Raw genomic sequence first — 16,606 nt, forward strand, 5'->3', positions numbered from 1 at the left:
CTAAATCAAGCAGGATTAATTTTGCAATACACTGGCATCAGTTACCTTTGCAGCAGCGATTTATGACTGAATTTCTGGCAAAGGACGCCTAGAAGCAACAAAACTCTGAGAAGCACCTGGTGCCTCTGGGAGGAGATGCTGGGATGGTCTTGGCCTGGCAGTTTTGCATGGGGAAGGATGAAGGTGCCATCTTTTTTTTCTTTGTGGGGTTTAAACCCTATCTGGTGCTTTCTTGGATTAGCAGGAGGAAAATCCCCCTGAATATCTCTGGTTTTCCCTTTGCAGCTGGGGGCCCCCGTGTGCCCACGGGTGCAGGGATACAACCAGAGCTCAGGGCGGCGCATTCCTGCCCCCTCAAGAGCCGGACGGACGGCAGAGCCGCCAAACAGCCCCCTTCTTAATGCTGATTCTTTCCATCACAAGCACGTCTTGTCTCCGTGGCCGAATGTCTTCCATAGACGGTGGAAAGTGAAATTTGTGCAATGTCTGTAGGAGGCTGAAGAAAGGCCCTTTGTGCGCCCCCCGCGCGGGCGCTGGGCAGCCTCCAGCAGCACCCTCGGCCGCCCCGCGGCTCCCGCCGGCGGCGTCAATGCACCGCTTGTCCAGAGACCGGGACCCACTCTTAAAGCCAGAGCTGGGCTCCCTCGGTTAGTCCCACCGGTGGCCCCGTCGGGGCGGGCACGGCTGCGGGGGGCCCCCCGGCCCCAACCCCAGGATGTTTCTGTACTGGAGGAAGCGGGGTGCCTACGAGCTGGAGGCTTTGCCGCCCGGCCTGGCGGGGCTGGAGTACGGGGCCGTGGAGCGCTTCTCCTGGAGCTCCAGCCTGGACGTCAGCGAGGAGCTCGGGGGTAGGTGGCTGGGAGGCTTTGGGCAACCGGCAGGCTGTGGCTGAGCGCGGCTGCCCAAAGCCTCCAGCCCTGGCAACGAGGGTTGAGGGCTTGGGAGAAGCTGCTGGGTGCCGCCGGGATGCCGTGGGAATGCTGCAGGTGCAGCTGGGGAGCGCTCAGCAAACCGCCCCGTGCCACCGGCGCCGCTCCCCCCGGCCCGGGCAGGCGTTTGAAGCAGCCGGCTGCCGCTGCCGTGCGCTCTGCCGCAAGGACGATCCGGTTTCAAAACTCGCTTGCCGTCGCCGGGAGCGCCGGGTGTGATAGCATAGCCGGCAGCAGGAGAAGGAGGAGGTGACCGGGCGGGGAGAGGAGCTGATGGGGACAGGATCTCTCCTGCAGCCCCCGAAGTGTCTGGTGGGGACCCGGACACGCTCCTGCCTCTGCCCCAAAGCGGGGCTCCCTGCGAGGAGCACCCAGCCCGCGTGTCCCAGGCCCTGGTGCATGTGTGACCCGCTGGCAGGGTCGGCTTTTGGGAGCGGCCACGCGGCTCTGGCCGTGCCGGCGGCTGCGGCGTGCGGCCGATCCCTGGCGCCGCCGGCCGCTCCGGCCAGCCTCTAGTTTTTGGTGAGTTTGGGAAACTTTCCCTTGGGTGCATGAAAGAATTTCTTATTTGTTTCCGTTATTATTCCCGATAGGTCAAGTGAAACGGCAGCGGCGGGGGGTGGGGGCCGGCCCAGCTCGGCGGGCGCTGCGGGGCGGCCGTGGGGACAGAGGCCCCATTGTGCTCCTGCCGCGGGGGCAGCGCCCGGCCCCGGCTCCCAGCCCGGCTCCCAGCCCGGCTCCTAGCCCTACTCCCGGAGGGCGACTAGCTGAGCCCTGCCCGGCTGCTCCTGCACCGTCATCTAGCAGCGTCCATGGTGCCACAGCGGCCCCGGGATCGCCTCCCAGACGGGAGCTGGAGCAACCAGCACCATTCGAGTTGCTTTCCCCTCTCCAGGCAAAAGCAGCAGTTTTTTTCAGTGCTGCCTCAAAAGGCAGACTGTTTTATCCCGCAGACTGTTTGTAACCCTGGCCTTGGCCGCGGTCTGCTCGGGTCGGCGTGGATGCTGTTTTTGTTGGCAGGAAGGATGCGGGAGATGGAAGCGGTGCGGCGGGGAAGAGTCCCTGCGCCGCTGGGCTGGTGTAATAGCCGTGCCACCTGGTAGAGCCGTGCCATTGTGGTACAGCCATGCCATCTGGCCTCTCCACATCCCCGGCAGTGGCTCCCTGCCCAGCAGGCAGCTTCCCAACGGTGCATCCCTGCCTGCAGCGGGGCTGCCCAGCCAGAGGGTGTCTGTACTGCTCGTTTGCCCCGCGAGCAGCCCGGAGTCTGTTATTTTTAAACGATTAGGTTCGACACATAACAAAAGCCTTCAAAATAGGATTTGTGCCTAAGGCCGATTTAACTGTCAAAGCTTAAAGTGGCTCCTAAGCCCTGTTGGGGGCTGACAGCGGCAGATTTAGTGTTGCTGCTGCAGCCCCACGCCGTGCCAGCCCAAGGGGAGCTGGGGCAGGTCCGTGTCCTCATCCTGTACCCTGGGGTGCTGAGCAGGAGGTGCCGGATTCTGTCACTGTGCGTTCCCCCAGCGGGAACGCTTCACTGGCTCTTGGGCACGGGGCTTCATTCCCCGGGACGAGCTGTGCGGCGGGCAGGAGCCGGCCGAGCCCGAGTGCTTCGCCGAACTCTGAAACCCGGGATTCCTGGTGTGGGGGCCTCAGCACGGACCCGGAGGGGGCTCACCACGGCACCCAGGCACTGACCCTGCTCTCTCCACAGCCGAGCCGTGCCCAGAAGAGGAGACAGTGCTGCACTGCCAGAATCCCGACTGCGCTGGAGAGAGGAGGGCGGCCAAGGTGGGTCCTGCGGGGTGGGGGCAGCGCCGGGCAGCTGCTGCCCGGGGTCTTCGGGGTGAGAAGAGACAGCGGACAGCTCTGCCCAACCTGCCGCTCCCTGAAGGGCCCCTGCCCCTGGCCTGCCGTGCCGGCTCTGCATTCCCTGCTGGTGTCAGGGTCCTGCTGGCATTTAACGGCACAGCGGCGGTTTACGCGTTTTCCCGAGCTGCCGTGATTTGGGCTAATCCACTACAGCCCGTCTGTTCCCCTGCTCGCTAACGTGAAGCCAGGGTAGATTTAGGGTCCCTTCTCTCCCGCCGGCCGTACGGAGCCGGGCCGGACCCACGCCCTGGCTCCCAGCGAGTCCCCGGGGCTGCTGTGCGGGGCCGCGGGCGGTGTCTCCGGCGCAGCAGGCAGGACGGCCCGGGCGCACCGGGGGTGTGCCGCGGTGCTCTGTTTGCACGCCGGGCTGGCAGGGCCGGTGCTGCTGGGGCACACGTGGCACTGGGCTGCAGCTGCCCAGGAGTGCAACTGGGACTGCCGGGAGCGACTGAGGCCACCCCGCCGCTGTCACCAGACCCTTGATGGTGCCTGGCAGGTAGTGGGGGGGTGGGCGGGGGGAGCTGGTCAGGCTGGGCGCTCATCCTGACGTGTCGCGGTGCAGGATCGTGATCCCCCTTGCTTTGTGAGGCACCTGCAGAGGGGCGGCGGAGCTGCCGTGTGCTGGGAGTTCCATGGGGCTCGGATCAGGAGCTGATCCCCTCGATGGGCAGTGGGGTTTGGCCATTCCGCCTGGCCTCTCCTGTGGGGATGAGTCCAGGGATGAGCTGCTGGCACAGGGTGGATGAGGAGCCCCACATCCCTCTGGGGGAGCTGCCAAGAGTCCCAGGGGATCTCACTGGATGAGTGCCAGCTGCGGGCACTGCCTGGAGCCTGAGGCCATACTCCCACATGGAGGTGTCACGATGGCCACGATGGCAACAACGCTATGGGACACACGGTGGGAGCGGAGGAGGGCTGAGGGTACAGGGTGTCCTGAGGCTCAGGCTGTCTCGAGACCTGCGGTAGGACACTCGTGGATGGCAGGGGGTGCTGCAGAGGGACCAGCGGCCCCTCGGAGAGAGCGCGGGTGGTGGGAGCGCGTCAGCGCTGACCTCAGCAGCGCCGGGAGGAAGGAGGGCAGGAAGTGGGGGCGGCTGGAGCTGCACAGGCGCTTCCTCCCCGCAGCAGCGCAGTGTACTACAGGCAAGCCCGGGCAGGGCTGTCTCCTCCCAGCACCCTCGCACCCCTCCGCAGGCAGGGTGGCGGTGGGGGTCCCACACTGGGACGGGGATGTGTCAGCGGTGCAGCAGGACTCGCTGGCAGTGGCCTGCAGCATCACAATCCCCAGGAGCGGGGCCACTAGGAGCCCCAGTGAGACGGGCACTGGCCAGAGAACACAGGCTGTGCACTGTGCTGGGGACCTGGCCGGGGGTTTAAAAATAACCCGCAGTGAATGCCTGGAGGGGCTGGGGCCGCGGCCGTGGCCGCACACAATCGGAGGAAACCCGCCGGCTTCGAGCATTGTTTGTCTGCAGACGCTCGCTTCCTCCGTCCTGCCGCGGGGACACGGCTCTCGTCAGCACAAAGGAGCTGTGGGGTGCCAGGGCGGCCTCCTGGGCCGCTGGTGAGGTGCTGGTGCCGCGGTGCAGGTGACTGTCCCGCAGCTCCTTGTTCAAGCCCCGGCATGTGCAGGTGTCCCAGCGTCTCTGCTCATTGTGGTGGAGCAGGGAGGGGCTCTGTGGGACAGAAGGCCCCGTGTCATCACCATGCCCTTACAGCACCCACTGCCTCATGGCTATGTCCTGGTCATGCTGCTTTCCCACTCTGGCTTCAGCATTCCCTGTGAACAATGTGCCAGCTGCAGTTGGGGATGGGAGAGGGGACCCTGCTGCTCGTGGTGCTGGCCATCCCTCCTGTAAACATGCCATAGCTGGCAGCCCCGGGCAGGCCCTGCCTGATGGACTCATGTCCCCGCAGGAATGCCACCACGCAGAGTGCCGGCAGCTGAGCCTCAGCGGCCCCCTCAGCCTGTGTGAGCTCTGCGACGGCCGCCTCCATGGCGCCATGCACTTCGATGGCCACATCCGCTTCGACCTGTCCCCGCAAGGTGAGCCGGACGGAGCTGCGGCACCACTGCCCCCGCGGCTCTGCGGCTGCGCTGCGGCGCAGGGATGGGAGTGATGGAATGCACTTGGGGCTGGTGCAACTCAGGGATGGCAGTGGGATGCAGCGGGAGCCAGCACGGGGCTGGGGGGGCTGTCACAGCCCAGCTCGATTGCCCGTTTGCAGGCTCCATCCTGGCCCGCAACATGTCCACACGTTCGTGCCCCCCGCGCACCAGCCCTGCCTCTGATGTGGAGGAGGAGGAGGAGGGTCCGGCAGAGAGCAGAGGGTGAGCCCCTAGCCCTGCACAGCCCGTGTGCAGCCCCAGCCCACGGCACCCCTGTCACCCTGCCCTCCCTGTGCCCGCAGGGAGCGCAAGAGCTCAGCGCTGAAGCTGCCCAAGAAGAAGGCTTGGCGCAGGCACACGGATGTAAGGCACCGGCTCCTCTCCCTGGGGCACTCGGCAGGGCAGCAGGATGGCCCTGGTGGGAGGGAGGGAGGGACCCCTGGGCAAGCAGCTGCCACGTGCCCCCAGGACCCCAGCAAGGAGTGCTTCACCTTGAAGTTTGACCTCAGCATCGACATGGAGGCAGAGATCGTGCCAGCTGTGAAGAAGAAGTCGCTGGGGTGAGTCTACTGGGAACAGGACAAGGGACAATGTGGGGACAGATGCAGAGACAAATGTGGGGCTCTTGTCCTGCAGGGAAGTGCTGCTGCCAGTCTTTGAGAGGAAGGCGATCGAGCTGGGCAAAGTGGACATCTACCTGGACCAGTCCCACACGCCGCTGTCCCTGCAGTTCGAGGCCTATCGCTTCGGGGGACACTACCTGCGGGTGAAAGGTGCTGCGGGGGCCCCGAGGGAGGTTTGGCTGCTCCAGAGTTCCCAGGGGACACTGACAAGGTGATGCTCCCACAGCCAAGCCCGGGGATGAGCTGAAGGTGGAGCAGGCAGTGCGAGATGCCAGGTCAGCCAGCCTGCCCATCCTGCACCCTGCCAGCAGTGCTGCATTCCTTGGGCCAGTGCTGGAGCCGCTGCCAGGACGCCGGGAGGGCACTGAGAGCCTGGTGAGTGGCAGTGCTAGCTCTGGGGAGGGAGGGATTGGGGATGGGATGACAGCATGTGTGATCCCCCCATAGCCATTCTTTCTGATGAAGATGGGTCATGTATGGTGTGGGCTGAAGATTCCCCTGGAGCCCCCAAACCCCACTTTTTCTCCTGGCTGTGCCATGCTGGCTGTGCTGTGCTGTGCTGTGCTGGCTACACCATGGTAGTCTAGCAGCTCAAGCAGCAGCACCAGCCCTTTGGCTGTGCCAGGTACAGGCTGGCATGAAAGCAAAGGCAAACAGGAGCCCTGGGGGCCCCAGTGTTGGCTGCAGCTCGGTGCCACCCCAGCCCTGGCACTCACCCTGGCCACTGGCCCTCCTCTCAGCTGCTGGCAGCTGCTGAGCACAGCAGCTCTGTCCTGCCCCATGGACCCTGGCCCCAGATAAGGCGTGGGACCGGCTTGGGCGTCGCTCCCATGGGAGCAGGGTGCCAGGTCTGAAGGGAGAAGCTCTGCAGGGTCTCGCCAGGGGAACACGGTGCTTGGTCCTGTGCCAGCAGGCCCTGAGGGCGGCAACCTGGCTGCCTGGCCAGGGCTAGTGGCTGCCCGTGTCCAGCACTATGACGCCTGGCTGCAGGACCGGCAAGGCTCTAGCAAGGCCAGGGGACAAGCGGGCCACCAGTCACCTCTGTGGGGGTCTCGGTCCCGACCACCTTCCTGGGGGCAGGTGGGTCCCAAGTGGCACCGAGGCGATAGGGCTGGTCACAGCCGGGACATCTGGAGAAGTGGCAGCACAGTGAGTAATGGGAATGGTGCCCTAGCAGCTCTTCCCGCCTGGGTTTGCGGACGTGGCGGGGTGTGGGGCCGTGCTGGCGGCAGTGGCAACAGCATGCCGCTTCCCAGGGCTTGGTGGCAGGCAGGGAGCCCCGACCCTGCTGCGTTTTGTGCCTCGGTGAGGAGATGGCAGCCGCCGCATCCCGGCACGGCCCAGGAACACACAGGGAGCAGCCGGTACAGCGGTGCCCGGGGCGGCGGGAGCCGCTTGGCCGTGACCCAGCTCTCGCGACCAGCCGGGGGGCTTTGATCTCCGCCGGTGAATTGTTCAGCTCTGGTAGCTTATCTGCCGAGGAGGGAAATTAGGTTTTCTGCGCTGGCCCCACCTCCTTTTGTTTCGGAGGAGCCCGGCCACAGCCTGCCCGGCCCCGGCTCTGTGGTCCGAGCTGAGAGTGTAGCTGGACAGACGGCTCGGCCGGGTGTGCTGCGACCCTCGGGATGCCCTGAGCCCCCGCGCTGCTGAGGCCCCTTGTCCATGGCCGGCCGGGCTTGGCCAGGCAGCACCCGGGGTCCTGCACCCCCGGGGCCCTGCACCCCCGGGATGCAGGTAGGCAGGTCAGTGCGGGCAGGGGAGCATGGCCGGGGGACCCCACTGCCCGGGGCTGCCATCTGGATGTCTGTCTGTCTGTTCCACCGTGCTCGAAGTCAGCCAGGCTGCTGTGCCCATCCTGACCACAGAGCTGGGCACTGACCCTGGGGACACTGGCTGTTCCCACTGCAGGCTCCGGGACGGCGAAGGAAGAACATAACAGAGTTCCTGGGGGACAGCAACATCCCCAGCCCCGAGCCAGCCCTGCACGGCAGCAGCTCTCTGCCCACCAATGGCACTGACACCTGGAAGAACCGTGCTGCCAGCCGCTTCAGCGGCTTCTTTGGCTCCGGGACTAGCACGGGCTCCTTCGGGCGGGTATGTGGGATGCAGGCATGGGCGGGGGGGCGTGTGGGAACTGCCTGTGGCTATGCTGGGGAGCTGGGATGGGTCCCCGTGGGGCTCAAGACCCTAGTTCCGCAGGCAGGGTGAGGTAGTCCGTGGCACATGCCCACCGGGCCCCACCCAGCTCTGTTCCCCACTTTTGGCCAGGAGACGGAGAAGCTGGAGCAGCTGGTGAACAGGCTGCACGCCTACAGCACCTTCGGGCTGCCCAAGCTGCCGCCCCAGCTCCGCTTTGACCGCGACTCCTGGGAGGAGGACGGGGACGAGGCTGGGCTGACACTGGAGGACAGCTGGCAGCAGATCATCCAGGGCACAGAGGTAGGGACAGTTCCTGGGGAGCCTCAGGGGCTCTGCCCAGGCCCTGGCACAGCGCTGACCCTCAGCCTGGCAGGTCCTGTCGCGCCGGCAGTGCCACCAGCAGGAAGCCATCTGGGAGCTGCTGCACACAGAGGCCACCTACATCCGGAACCTCAAAGTCATTACTGATGTGAGTGTTGGCAGCTACTGCACTGTGCTGTGGCTGGGGGCTGTGGCTGCAGCTCACTGCCTCTCCATTCCCTCCCCACAGCTGTTCCTCTCCTGCCTGGTGAACCTGCAGGAGTCAGGGCTGCTCTGTGAGGTGAGTGGCAGGGGCTGCAGGGGACAGGGTGTTCAGGGATGGGTCCTCACCTCGCCATGCTGCAGGGTGGAGGTGCCATTCCCCAGTGCTGCCCACCTCACCCCCACAGGTGGATGCCGAGCGGCTCTTCAGCAACATTGGGGAGATCATCCGGCTGCACTGCAAGCTGTGGCGCAGTGTCATGGCCTCAGTGCTGGCCAAGGCACGACGGACTGGGGCACTGCTTGACCCCATTGACTTCCTTGATGGCTTCAAGATGGTGAGTGAGGATGCCATGCCACAGTGGGTAGCCATGCCATGCCATGCTGTGTGCTGCATGGTGACCGCCTTGTGTCCCCCAGTTCGGGTCCCTCTTCAAGCCCTATGTGCGGTATTGCATGGAGGAGGAGGGCTGCATGGAGTACATGCGGACCCTGCTGCGGGACAGCGAGCTCTTCCGCACCTACGTGACGGTAAGGGGATGGTGGGGCTGGGGCTGGGGCTGGGGCTGGGGCTGGGGCCAGTGCTAATGCCTGGGTGCCGCAGTGGGCCGAGAAGCAGGAGCAGTGCAGCCGCCTGAAGCTGAGCGACATGCTGGTGAAACCTCACCAGCGCCTCACCAAGTACCCGCTGCTCCTCAAGTCTATCCTGAAGAAGACGGATGACCCACGCGCCCGTGATGCCATCACCACTATGGTAAGTGATCAGGGCTGGGGGGCAGCAGGGTCGGTGGCCCCCGGCCCCTCAAACCCACCGCCACTCCTGGCACAGATCAGCTCTGTGGAGCGCTTCATCAACGACGTCAACTCGCGGATGCGCCAGCGGCAGGAGCGGCAGCGCCTGGATGCCATCCTCAGCCGGATTGATGCCTACGAGGTGGTGGAGGGCAGCACAGACGAGGTGGACAAGGTAGGCTGAACATGGTGGAGCTGCCATCTCATGCCATGCCGTACCATGCCATGCCACTCAATGCCACCCTCTGCCACACTGCTCCGCCACCCTCCTCTGCCACCCTATTTCACTTCATGCCAAGCCACCCCATGCTATGTCATGCCATGCCACCCATATCATATTACCCCATGCACCCCATGCTGACACCGGGGGCTTCTGGCAGCTGCTTAAGGAGTTCCTGCGGCTGGACCTGACAGCCCCCATCCCCGGCACCTCCCCGGAGGACACCCGGCAGCTCCTCCTCGAGGGCAGCCTGAGGATGCGGGAAGGTAAAGACAGCAAGGTGAGGACTGCAGGGGACAGGGAGGTCTCGGCTCCGGCTCCTGCCCGCCCACCCACCCTCAACACTGCACTGACTGGTACCCATGGCTCCACTCTCATCCCCAGATGGACGTCTACTGTTTCCTCTTCACCGACCTCTTCCTCATCACCAAACCCTTCAAGAAGGCTGAGCGCACCAAGGTGATCCGGCAGCCCTTGCTGGTGGACAGAGTCGTTTGCCGGGAGCTCAGAGACCCAGGTGAGAGCACTGGGCCTAAGGGGGACTACAGGGAGGTCCCTGGGCACTGCTGACAGCCCCTGCCCACAGGCTCCTTCCTCCTCATCTACCTGAACGAGCTGGGGAGTGCTGTGGCCGCCTACACCTTCCAGACCAGTGGGCAGTTGTGCCGCAGCTGGGTCGAGGCAGTGCGCAATGCCCAGGTGAGGGCACGTGGGTGGGTGGGGGACCCATGGGTTCCCTGTGCACATCCCATTCCTTACTGATGACTCCCCCTTCCCAGAACCTGCTGCAGCGTCTGCGGCAGCGCCGGCGCATGGAGGAGCAGGAGGAGGAGGATGAGGAGGACGAGGAGGACGACGGTGAGAGTGGCACTTCAGCTGCCAGTTCACCTACCATCCTACACCACAGCAGCGCCAGTCCGGACTCACAGCAGTGGTAGGGAGCAGGAGGGAGGGACCTCCACACCCTCAGCCTGGCGAAGGCTCCTCCTCACCTTCTTGTCTCCACAGCCCATCCGACGGCTCCACCGAGACGCTTGCCATGGTGGCAGCAGACGGTGGGGATGAGCTCTCCTCCCCAGACTGGGATGCAGGACCCTTCAGCTCAACCTCAGATGGCTCCTCTGTTAGCACCAGCACCTCCATCGGCACTGGCACCTCTGTCGAGACCCCCACGTCTGCTGAAACCCCCACCCAGGAGCTGCCTGCAGGTGCCCTGCCTGTTCCCCTGCCCCACGGCGTGGCCTCCCCAGGCAGCGGCTGCCGCTCGTCCTCCATCGACAGCGCCTATGGCACGCTCTCACCTGCCTCCCTGCGGGACTTTGGCCAGCAGCCAGAGGGGATGGCCGAGGAGGGCCAGGAGCCCTCCCTGGCCCCTCCGGCTCCACGGCCTGCCTCGCCCCGGCTGCGCCGCCGGACGCCCGTGCAGCGCCTGCCTTGCCCGGCCAGGGTGCTTAAGTCCAAGTCGGAGGCCAGCTTGCCCCAGCTCCTATCCCCCACTTCCTCAGGCCCCCTAAGCCAAAGCCGCAGCCTCTCTGACCTCTGTGCTGGTTCCCCCCGAACTAGCCAAGACCCCGCACCTCAGGCTGCCCCTGGCAGCAGTGGCAGCTCCACATCAGAGCTCTCAGAGCCAGAGGAGCCAGTGGAGAGCCCAGCATCCCTCCAAGGAGACCTCAGGCGCGACCCCCAGCCTCCTGCCCGCCGGACCCTCTCGGACCCCCAGTCAGCACAGCACCGCAAGCTGACTCTGGCGCAGCTGTACCAGATCCGGACCACACTGCTGCTCAACTCCACACTGACGGCCTCGTAAGCACACGCTGCCTGCTCCTGGGGGATGCCCCAGCCCTTACAGGGGCTTCCCAGGGACCGAGTCCCAGTGCTGAAGGCATTTCTACCCACTCTGTCTCTTGCAGGGAGGTCTGAGAGCTGCTGGCATGGAAAAGGACAGATGCATGGATGTACCAAGGAGCTTCTCCTGCTTCTAACCATAGCATAATGCCGGGGCCGGGCAGAGCAGGCACTGGGATGCCACGCTGGTGGGGACATAGATGGGGATGCAAACCAGTCCCCTTGGCGAGGACGTGTCCTGGGCATGGCGGTGCGGGGCTGGACATGGCACGTGGCTTGTGCTGAACCCCTTGTCCACAGACATGAGAGTTGTCGGGCAGGGGGCCCTGGGGCTGTGGGGGGCTGTGGGAGACTGTGGGCCAGCTCTTGCAGGCGAGGAAGGGATGACGATGTCGGCAGTGGTGAGTGGGGAAGGTGCTGAGAGAGATGTGGTGCCGGTGGCACGGTGCTGTGGACAGTGCAGGGAGGTGGCTGGGGCTGGTGGCAGGAGAGGATGGTGCAGGGCTGAGGCAGATTTGCCCTGTGGGGTGGCAGTGGATGGCAGCACCTGGGACTGGAGTGTGGGACACACGGTGGGACATGCGCGGTGGCCACAGCCCCGGCTGCCCCCCCATGCTAAGCTGCACTCCACGTCCCAGCTGAGCAATAAAACCAGCTGGTGCACGCTCATGTCCGCCTCGCCTTTCCTTTGGCTTCAGCAGCACCCAAGGCTGGGCATCACCTGGGTGGGTGCAGCGTGGCTGAGGGAGCCCCACAGGACAGACAAAGAGGGGGCTGGGGCCAGTTCCAGCTTCCTGTTCTGGAGCTCAGGGTGGGGATGGAGCCGCGGGATGGGGGGTCTGCACTGCTCCCCACATACCCTGCGTCCCCCCGCCACCCCCACTACCGTGGTCTGAGCCAATGGGCAAGGGAGGGCGGTGGCCGGGTCTGCTGCGAGGCACTGCAGGTTCCTCCCGCGCCCAGCACTCCCGTCATGTGGTTTCATACCCCCTGGACTCATTTCCAAAAAAGCATTTCCTCCTGCTGTGGTTGGGTGTAAAAGCCTGTCTGGGGAGGGCTGGCGCTCACTTACCACGCGTCGCGTGCTGCTGACGGCAGCCATGGGGTGCCGGGGCACCCTGCCCGGGCACTGAGCTGCCCCGACACCCCACTGCACCTGCTGCCCCGCTCCCCTCACCGCCCCGGCATGACCCAGCCGCATCGGCCACAAGGATGAAGTGTTGCTGCCCTGGGGTGGCTTGGGTGAGTGCGGTGGCCTGGGCGTCCCATGGAGCCCTGGCACCAATTGTGGGGTGTCCCACAGCTGTGGCCATAACGGGTCTGGAGGAGGGAGGGTGGAAGGTGGATTAACTCCATTGCCAAGCATGCCAAAACCGCTTACCCCTCTGGCCAACAGCTGGGGCCGGGCTCTGCTGCACTAAAATATTCACGGTGCGGCGTGACCGCGGGGGCCACCGGCCGTAAGGATCTCGGCCACAGACCGGATGCGGCCGTGGGAAGCGTGGGGTCAGTCATGGGGCTACAGGCAGGGCAGTGCCACGGGGAGTGGCTATCAGTCTGCGGGCGGCTGCCTTCGGGGCTAGGTGGGCGCGCGGGTGGCGGCCCTGGCACAGGAGCACCGCGGCGGATGCGTTACGGGGCGGAGAGGGGCTGGCACGGCACAAGCGGCGGTGGCTCTCCCCACCGCGCAGCCAGCCCTGGGCCTGCCCCGTGCCCACGGCTCCCCTGTCCACCGGGCACCTGCTCCCGGCCCTGGGCAGGGGCAGCTGCCCGTCTGCAGGCGGGGTGCGCGGGCAGGGCCCCGCTGCGGGACGGTCGTGCCTCAGCGGTGACTCAGATGTGCCGCTGGCAGCCGGGTCTGAGGCAGCCGCCCGGATCTGCCGGCAGCGCTCTGCGAGCGGGGCGGCCCAGCGCGGTTTCCAGTCTGCCGGTGGCGGCGGGTTTAGTAGAAAATGATTCAACTGCCGTAATCGGGGCCATCACGGCTGGGAAATCCAGCCCCCAGCGAGGAATCCCCTGGCTCCCTGCCCACACTGTCAGTGCCACGGTCCTCTCAGCCCCCGGCCCGGCCCGTGGAAGGGGTGTCAGCGTGGGCACTGCTCGCTGCACCCACCGGGGCTTCCAGGGGAGCAGGGCTGCCCTGCGGACAGCACCTGGCACCCCGCGGGGGAGCAGTGACCTACTTTGGGACGCGCGTAACGGGGCGCGATAGCATCGGGGAGAGCGTGAGCCAGGCACGGCTTCCTTTAGGGGAGGAAATCACCTCCTCTGTGAGGGAGATAAACCCCAGGAAAGTCAAAGCTGGCAGCGTTAACCCTTACGCGCCCGGCTACCGACACCTCCCTGAGCTGGCGATCTCTGGCATCACCAGCAGTCCGTGTGCCTGACTCACTGGTCCCCAACCCTGGGGACATGGCAGGGGTCCTGTTGGCACAGGCCGTCGAGCATCTCGGTGCCAGCTTGGAAGCACCATTTGCAGAGCACATGGGGGCACCTGAGAGCCCCCTGGGCACAGGCTGTGGCACAGTAGCCCCCACAGTGCCAGCAGGAAGTTGCTTGCTCGTGTACTGCGGGGAAAGCAGAGCACAGGGGCTGCCGCGGGGCATTCCCAGCCCAGGGGCAGCACACCCACGCGGCTTTGGGGCGGAGGGCCGCGGCTTCAGCCGTTCAGCACCACTGTCCACACATTTCCAGGTACGGCTCTGGCTCTGGTAGCCCAGCATAAGCTGGTGTGAGGGCTGTCCCCACGGGTGCAAGGCTCCTGGTGCAACCCGTCTGCCTGCAGCCCTGCTTTCTCCCTGCTTGCAGGTGACCTTGGCAGCGCTGTGCCTGGCAGCCAGCGAATTGCAGCCCCCAGGGTGGCGGGACCGCGCCGTGCTGCGAAGGCAGCAGGTCCTGGTGCAGCCAATCCTCCGCCTGCGGAGACATACTGACAGACGCCCGTGCCCTGATGGCATGAACTGGATCGAGGCTACTCGCCAGTGCTGCTCTCAGTGTCCCGCAGGTGAGCGCTGCCCAGTCCGTGTGGCATGGCACAGCACACCATGGCACAGCAGGTGCATTGCTCCAGGTGGCCGTGCTCCCTGTCACCCCACTGTCCCTGCAGGGACATTCATGTCCGAGCCCTGCACAAGCGTGAAGCACAGAGAGTGCCGCCCCTGTCCCGCCGGCACCTTCCGCACCCAGCCCAACACCCTCAGGAAGTGCCAGGCTTGCTACGAGTGTGACCGACAAGGTGAGCTGGCACCACACCACACCGTGCTGTGCTATGCAGCGCCGTGCCATGCTGCTCACTGCCTGCTTTCTGCAGCTTTCCAGAGTGTGCTGAGCAACTGCTCGGCCACCAGCAACATCGCCTGTGGCTGTGAGCCTGGCCGATTCCGTGTCTGCCTTGACAAGCAGTGCAGCGAATTCTCTTGTCAGAAATGCCAGTCCTGCACTGGACGCCTCATCCAGCGACCCTGTGAGTGCTGCCAGCTGCCCCACAGCACAACCTGCCAGCTGTGCCACCTCTGGCTGTGCCACCCTGCCTCATTCCCACCCTCTCCCCAGGCTCGGAGGCACAGGACACACTTTGCGACAGCAGCTGCAAGCCTGACTTCTACAGAGAAGGTGACGAATGCCGGCCATGTCATATGTAAGCATTGACCCTCCAGGGACACATGTGGGGCCCATGGCATGGCACAGCATGATACCCATGGGTCCCATCTCCTTGCAGGAGCACCCAGGACACGTGTGGCAAAGAGTGCCAGCAAGTGTGTGGCAGCAACAACAACCAAGGTATGGGGACAATGGGGCCAGGGTCGGTGGTGTGCAGTCACCGTGCTGGCCAGATGATGGGAATGCTCCTGCTCCTCCTTTCAGGCTCAGGTCTGGAGTACATCCTGCTGGGACTCACCGGGCCTCTCTTCCTGGGTGCCCTTGCCATCTACCACAAGAGGAAGAGGTTCTGGCATGATGTCCTGGCAGGTGGTCCCCACCCCACAGCACAGGCAGCCACCTCAGTGGCCGGGGCTGCAGGCACACCATGCTGCCAGTTCAATGCCCAGAGGTGGCACAACCTGTGCTGGACCCAGCCATGCTCCCCGCAGGGGACAGAGCGTGCCGCAGGCACAGCAAAGCAGAGCCCCAAACACCCCTTGCTGCCTGAGCCACCCAGTGATGAAGGGGAGCCCTCTGCACCCCTGGAGCCCCGCGGTGCCTTGCTGCAGGGCAGCCAACTCTATGCCGTCATCGATGTGGTGCCAGTACGGCGTTGGAAGGAGTTCATGCGGATGCTGGAGCTGCGGGAGGCAGAGATTGAGCTGGTAGAGCTGGAGGTGGCCCACATCCGTGACCAGCAGTACGAGATGCTGAAGCGCTGGTGCCAGCAGACCAGTGCCACGCTGGACCACGTCTTTGCCGCCCTGGAGCGCATGGAGCTGGCTGGCTGTGCTGAGGCACTGCGCCAGAGTCTGCCCCTGGGACCCTGATTCCCAGCGTCAGCACCCTGGCACAGGGAGGTCCCAACACCTCCACATCTCACTGGGCACCTCATCCCAGCCACACCCCTAAGTATTGTTACTTATGCCGTGTAGACATTTTATGTCAGTTTTATGTCCCCTTCCCACCTGCCTGTTCCCTCTATTTATGTCCTCCTGCTCCCAGGGCCGGGGAGGACCCCATGCCCCAGCATGTTGGTTGCCCAGCCACTTGCGGGACGAGCAGGCACCGAGCCCACCACGAACCCATGGGATAGTTCTCAAGGCTGCCCGCTGCCGGGCGCTCCTTCCCCCTCCCCAATAAAGTGGTGTGTTCTCCATCCGCCAGCCCTGGCCCTTCTTTGCAAGGCTGCGTTGGCCGGGCACCAGGGCAGTGCTGGCCTCAGGACCGCCAGTGCTGATGTGGCCACCACAGGTGACCGGGAATGTGGGTGCTGGCAGAGATGCAGGCGGTGTGGGTGTTGGGGGTGGTTGTGGTGATGTTGGTGAGGAGGCACCGCTGTCGGCGAGCATGGCGTGGGTGTGGGATGGTGTGGGGAGCCCCAGGAAGGCGCGGGGCACTGCTGGCGGGGTTTATTGTTTTAATCGCTGGAAAGGCAGGCGGTCTGGGCAGAGGTGAGCCGGAAGCTGGCCTTGAGTGGCTCTGGAGGGGTAGTAATGAGGGCGAGCGCGCTGCAACGGCGAGGGGTGCCAGCGGGGCGTGCGGTGAGCCCGGCCGCAGCGGCCGAGCCGGGCAGTGCGCAAGGAGCCGCGTGTCCCACGTCGCGGCAGCTCGCTTTGCAACGGGCAGCACAGGGTAGCGGTGGGCTGGCGGCAGCGGGATGTGTGGGTACGGGGGGCTAAGGGTGACTGGGGCAGTGGAGGGGGCTTCTCTGGGTTGGGCTGTGTGGCCATCCACGGCAGGAGGAGGGTGCCGAAGCATGTCTCGGTCCATGGGAGGACCTGTCAGTCTCCTCCTGCTGCGAAGAGCCAGGATGCGGTGTGGCGTGGCTAGTGCTTGGCTATGTCCCCCTTCTTGAGGATGATCTGTCGCTGCCAGGGCGCCAGCTTTGTCTCATCGTACCCGAGAGTCC

At 65.2% G+C, this 16,606-nt stretch overlaps 2 protein-coding genes across 6 annotated transcripts; both read left to right on the forward strand.

The window, feature by feature from the left end:
* Positions 1–811: 811 nt before the first annotated feature.
* Positions 812–11,716, forward strand: PLEKHG5 (pleckstrin homology and RhoGEF domain containing G5). Of its 3 annotated transcripts, none has more exons than XM_053962967.1 (22): positions 812–848; positions 2,644–2,720; positions 4,719–4,848; positions 5,031–5,133; positions 5,214–5,274; positions 5,380–5,471; positions 5,548–5,684; positions 5,761–5,909; positions 7,443–7,628; positions 7,803–7,973; positions 8,047–8,142; positions 8,224–8,274; positions 8,384–8,533; positions 8,616–8,726; positions 8,800–8,949; positions 9,025–9,162; positions 9,368–9,487; positions 9,592–9,724; positions 9,794–9,906; positions 9,987–10,141; positions 10,216–11,010; positions 11,118–11,716. In XM_053962967.1, exons 3-22 carry the CDS (start codon positions 4,806–4,808, stop codon positions 11,125–11,127), a joined length of 2,964 nt encoding a protein of 987 aa, XP_053818942.1. In that variant the 5' UTR covers positions 812–848; positions 2,644–2,720; positions 4,719–4,805; the 3' UTR covers positions 11,128–11,716. The 3 variants fall into 3 exon arrangements, with proteins under 3 accessions (XP_053818942.1, XP_053818943.1, XP_053818944.1); XM_053962968.1 differs by lacking the exon at positions 812–848 and adding an exon at positions 1,399–1,451; XM_053962969.1 differs by lacking the exons at positions 812–848; positions 2,644–2,720; positions 4,719–4,848; ... (3 more) ...; positions 5,548–5,684; positions 5,761–5,909 and adding an exon at positions 7,114–7,268.
* A 453-nt stretch (positions 11,717–12,169) lies between these two features.
* TNFRSF25 (TNF receptor superfamily member 25) lies at positions 12,170–15,853 on the forward strand. Of its 3 annotated transcripts, none has more exons than XM_053962973.1 (7): positions 12,170–12,294; positions 13,861–14,056; positions 14,159–14,287; positions 14,363–14,515; positions 14,605–14,689; positions 14,771–14,832; positions 14,917–15,853. In XM_053962973.1, exons 1-7 carry the CDS (start codon positions 12,265–12,267, stop codon positions 15,522–15,524), a joined length of 1,263 nt encoding a protein of 420 aa, XP_053818948.1. In that variant the 5' UTR covers positions 12,170–12,264; the 3' UTR covers positions 15,525–15,853. The 3 variants fall into 3 exon arrangements, with proteins under 3 accessions (XP_053818948.1, XP_053818946.1, XP_053818945.1); XM_053962970.1 differs by lacking the exon at positions 12,170–12,294 and adding an exon at positions 13,515–13,746; XM_053962971.1 differs by having other exon boundaries at positions 13,861–14,287.
* The last annotated feature ends 753 nt before the right edge of the window (positions 15,854–16,606 follow it).

This window comes from Vidua chalybeata, chromosome 22 (genome assembly GCF_026979565.1).
Source record: "Vidua chalybeata isolate OUT-0048 chromosome 22, bVidCha1 merged haplotype, whole genome shotgun sequence".
Taxonomy (NCBI): domain Eukaryota; kingdom Metazoa; phylum Chordata; class Aves; order Passeriformes; family Viduidae; genus Vidua; species Vidua chalybeata.

Bases quoted from the DNA above. Each gene is read 5' to 3' on its own strand.
- TNFRSF25 (XM_053962970.1), top strand. From the start codon at position 13,537: ATGGGGGCACCTGAGAGCCCCCTGGGCACAGGCTGTGGCACAGTAGCC. The intron at 13,747-13,860 runs GTACGGCTCTGG...CCCTGCTTGCAG, and splicing joins CACTGTCCACACATTTCCAG to GTGACCTTGGCAGCGCTGTG. The intron at 14,288-14,362 runs GTGAGCTGGCAC...TGCTTTCTGCAG, and splicing joins CTACGAGTGTGACCGACAAG to CTTTCCAGAGTGTGCTGAGC.
- PLEKHG5 (XM_053962967.1), top strand. From the start codon at position 4,806: ATGCACTTCGATGGCCACATCCGCTTCGACCTGTCCCCGCAAG. The intron at 5,275-5,379 runs GTAAGGCACCGG...ACGTGCCCCCAG, and splicing joins CTTGGCGCAGGCACACGGAT to GACCCCAGCAAGGAGTGCTT. The intron at 10,142-10,215 runs GTAGGGAGCAGG...TTGTCTCCACAG, and splicing joins AGTCCGGACTCACAGCAGTG to CCCATCCGACGGCTCCACCG.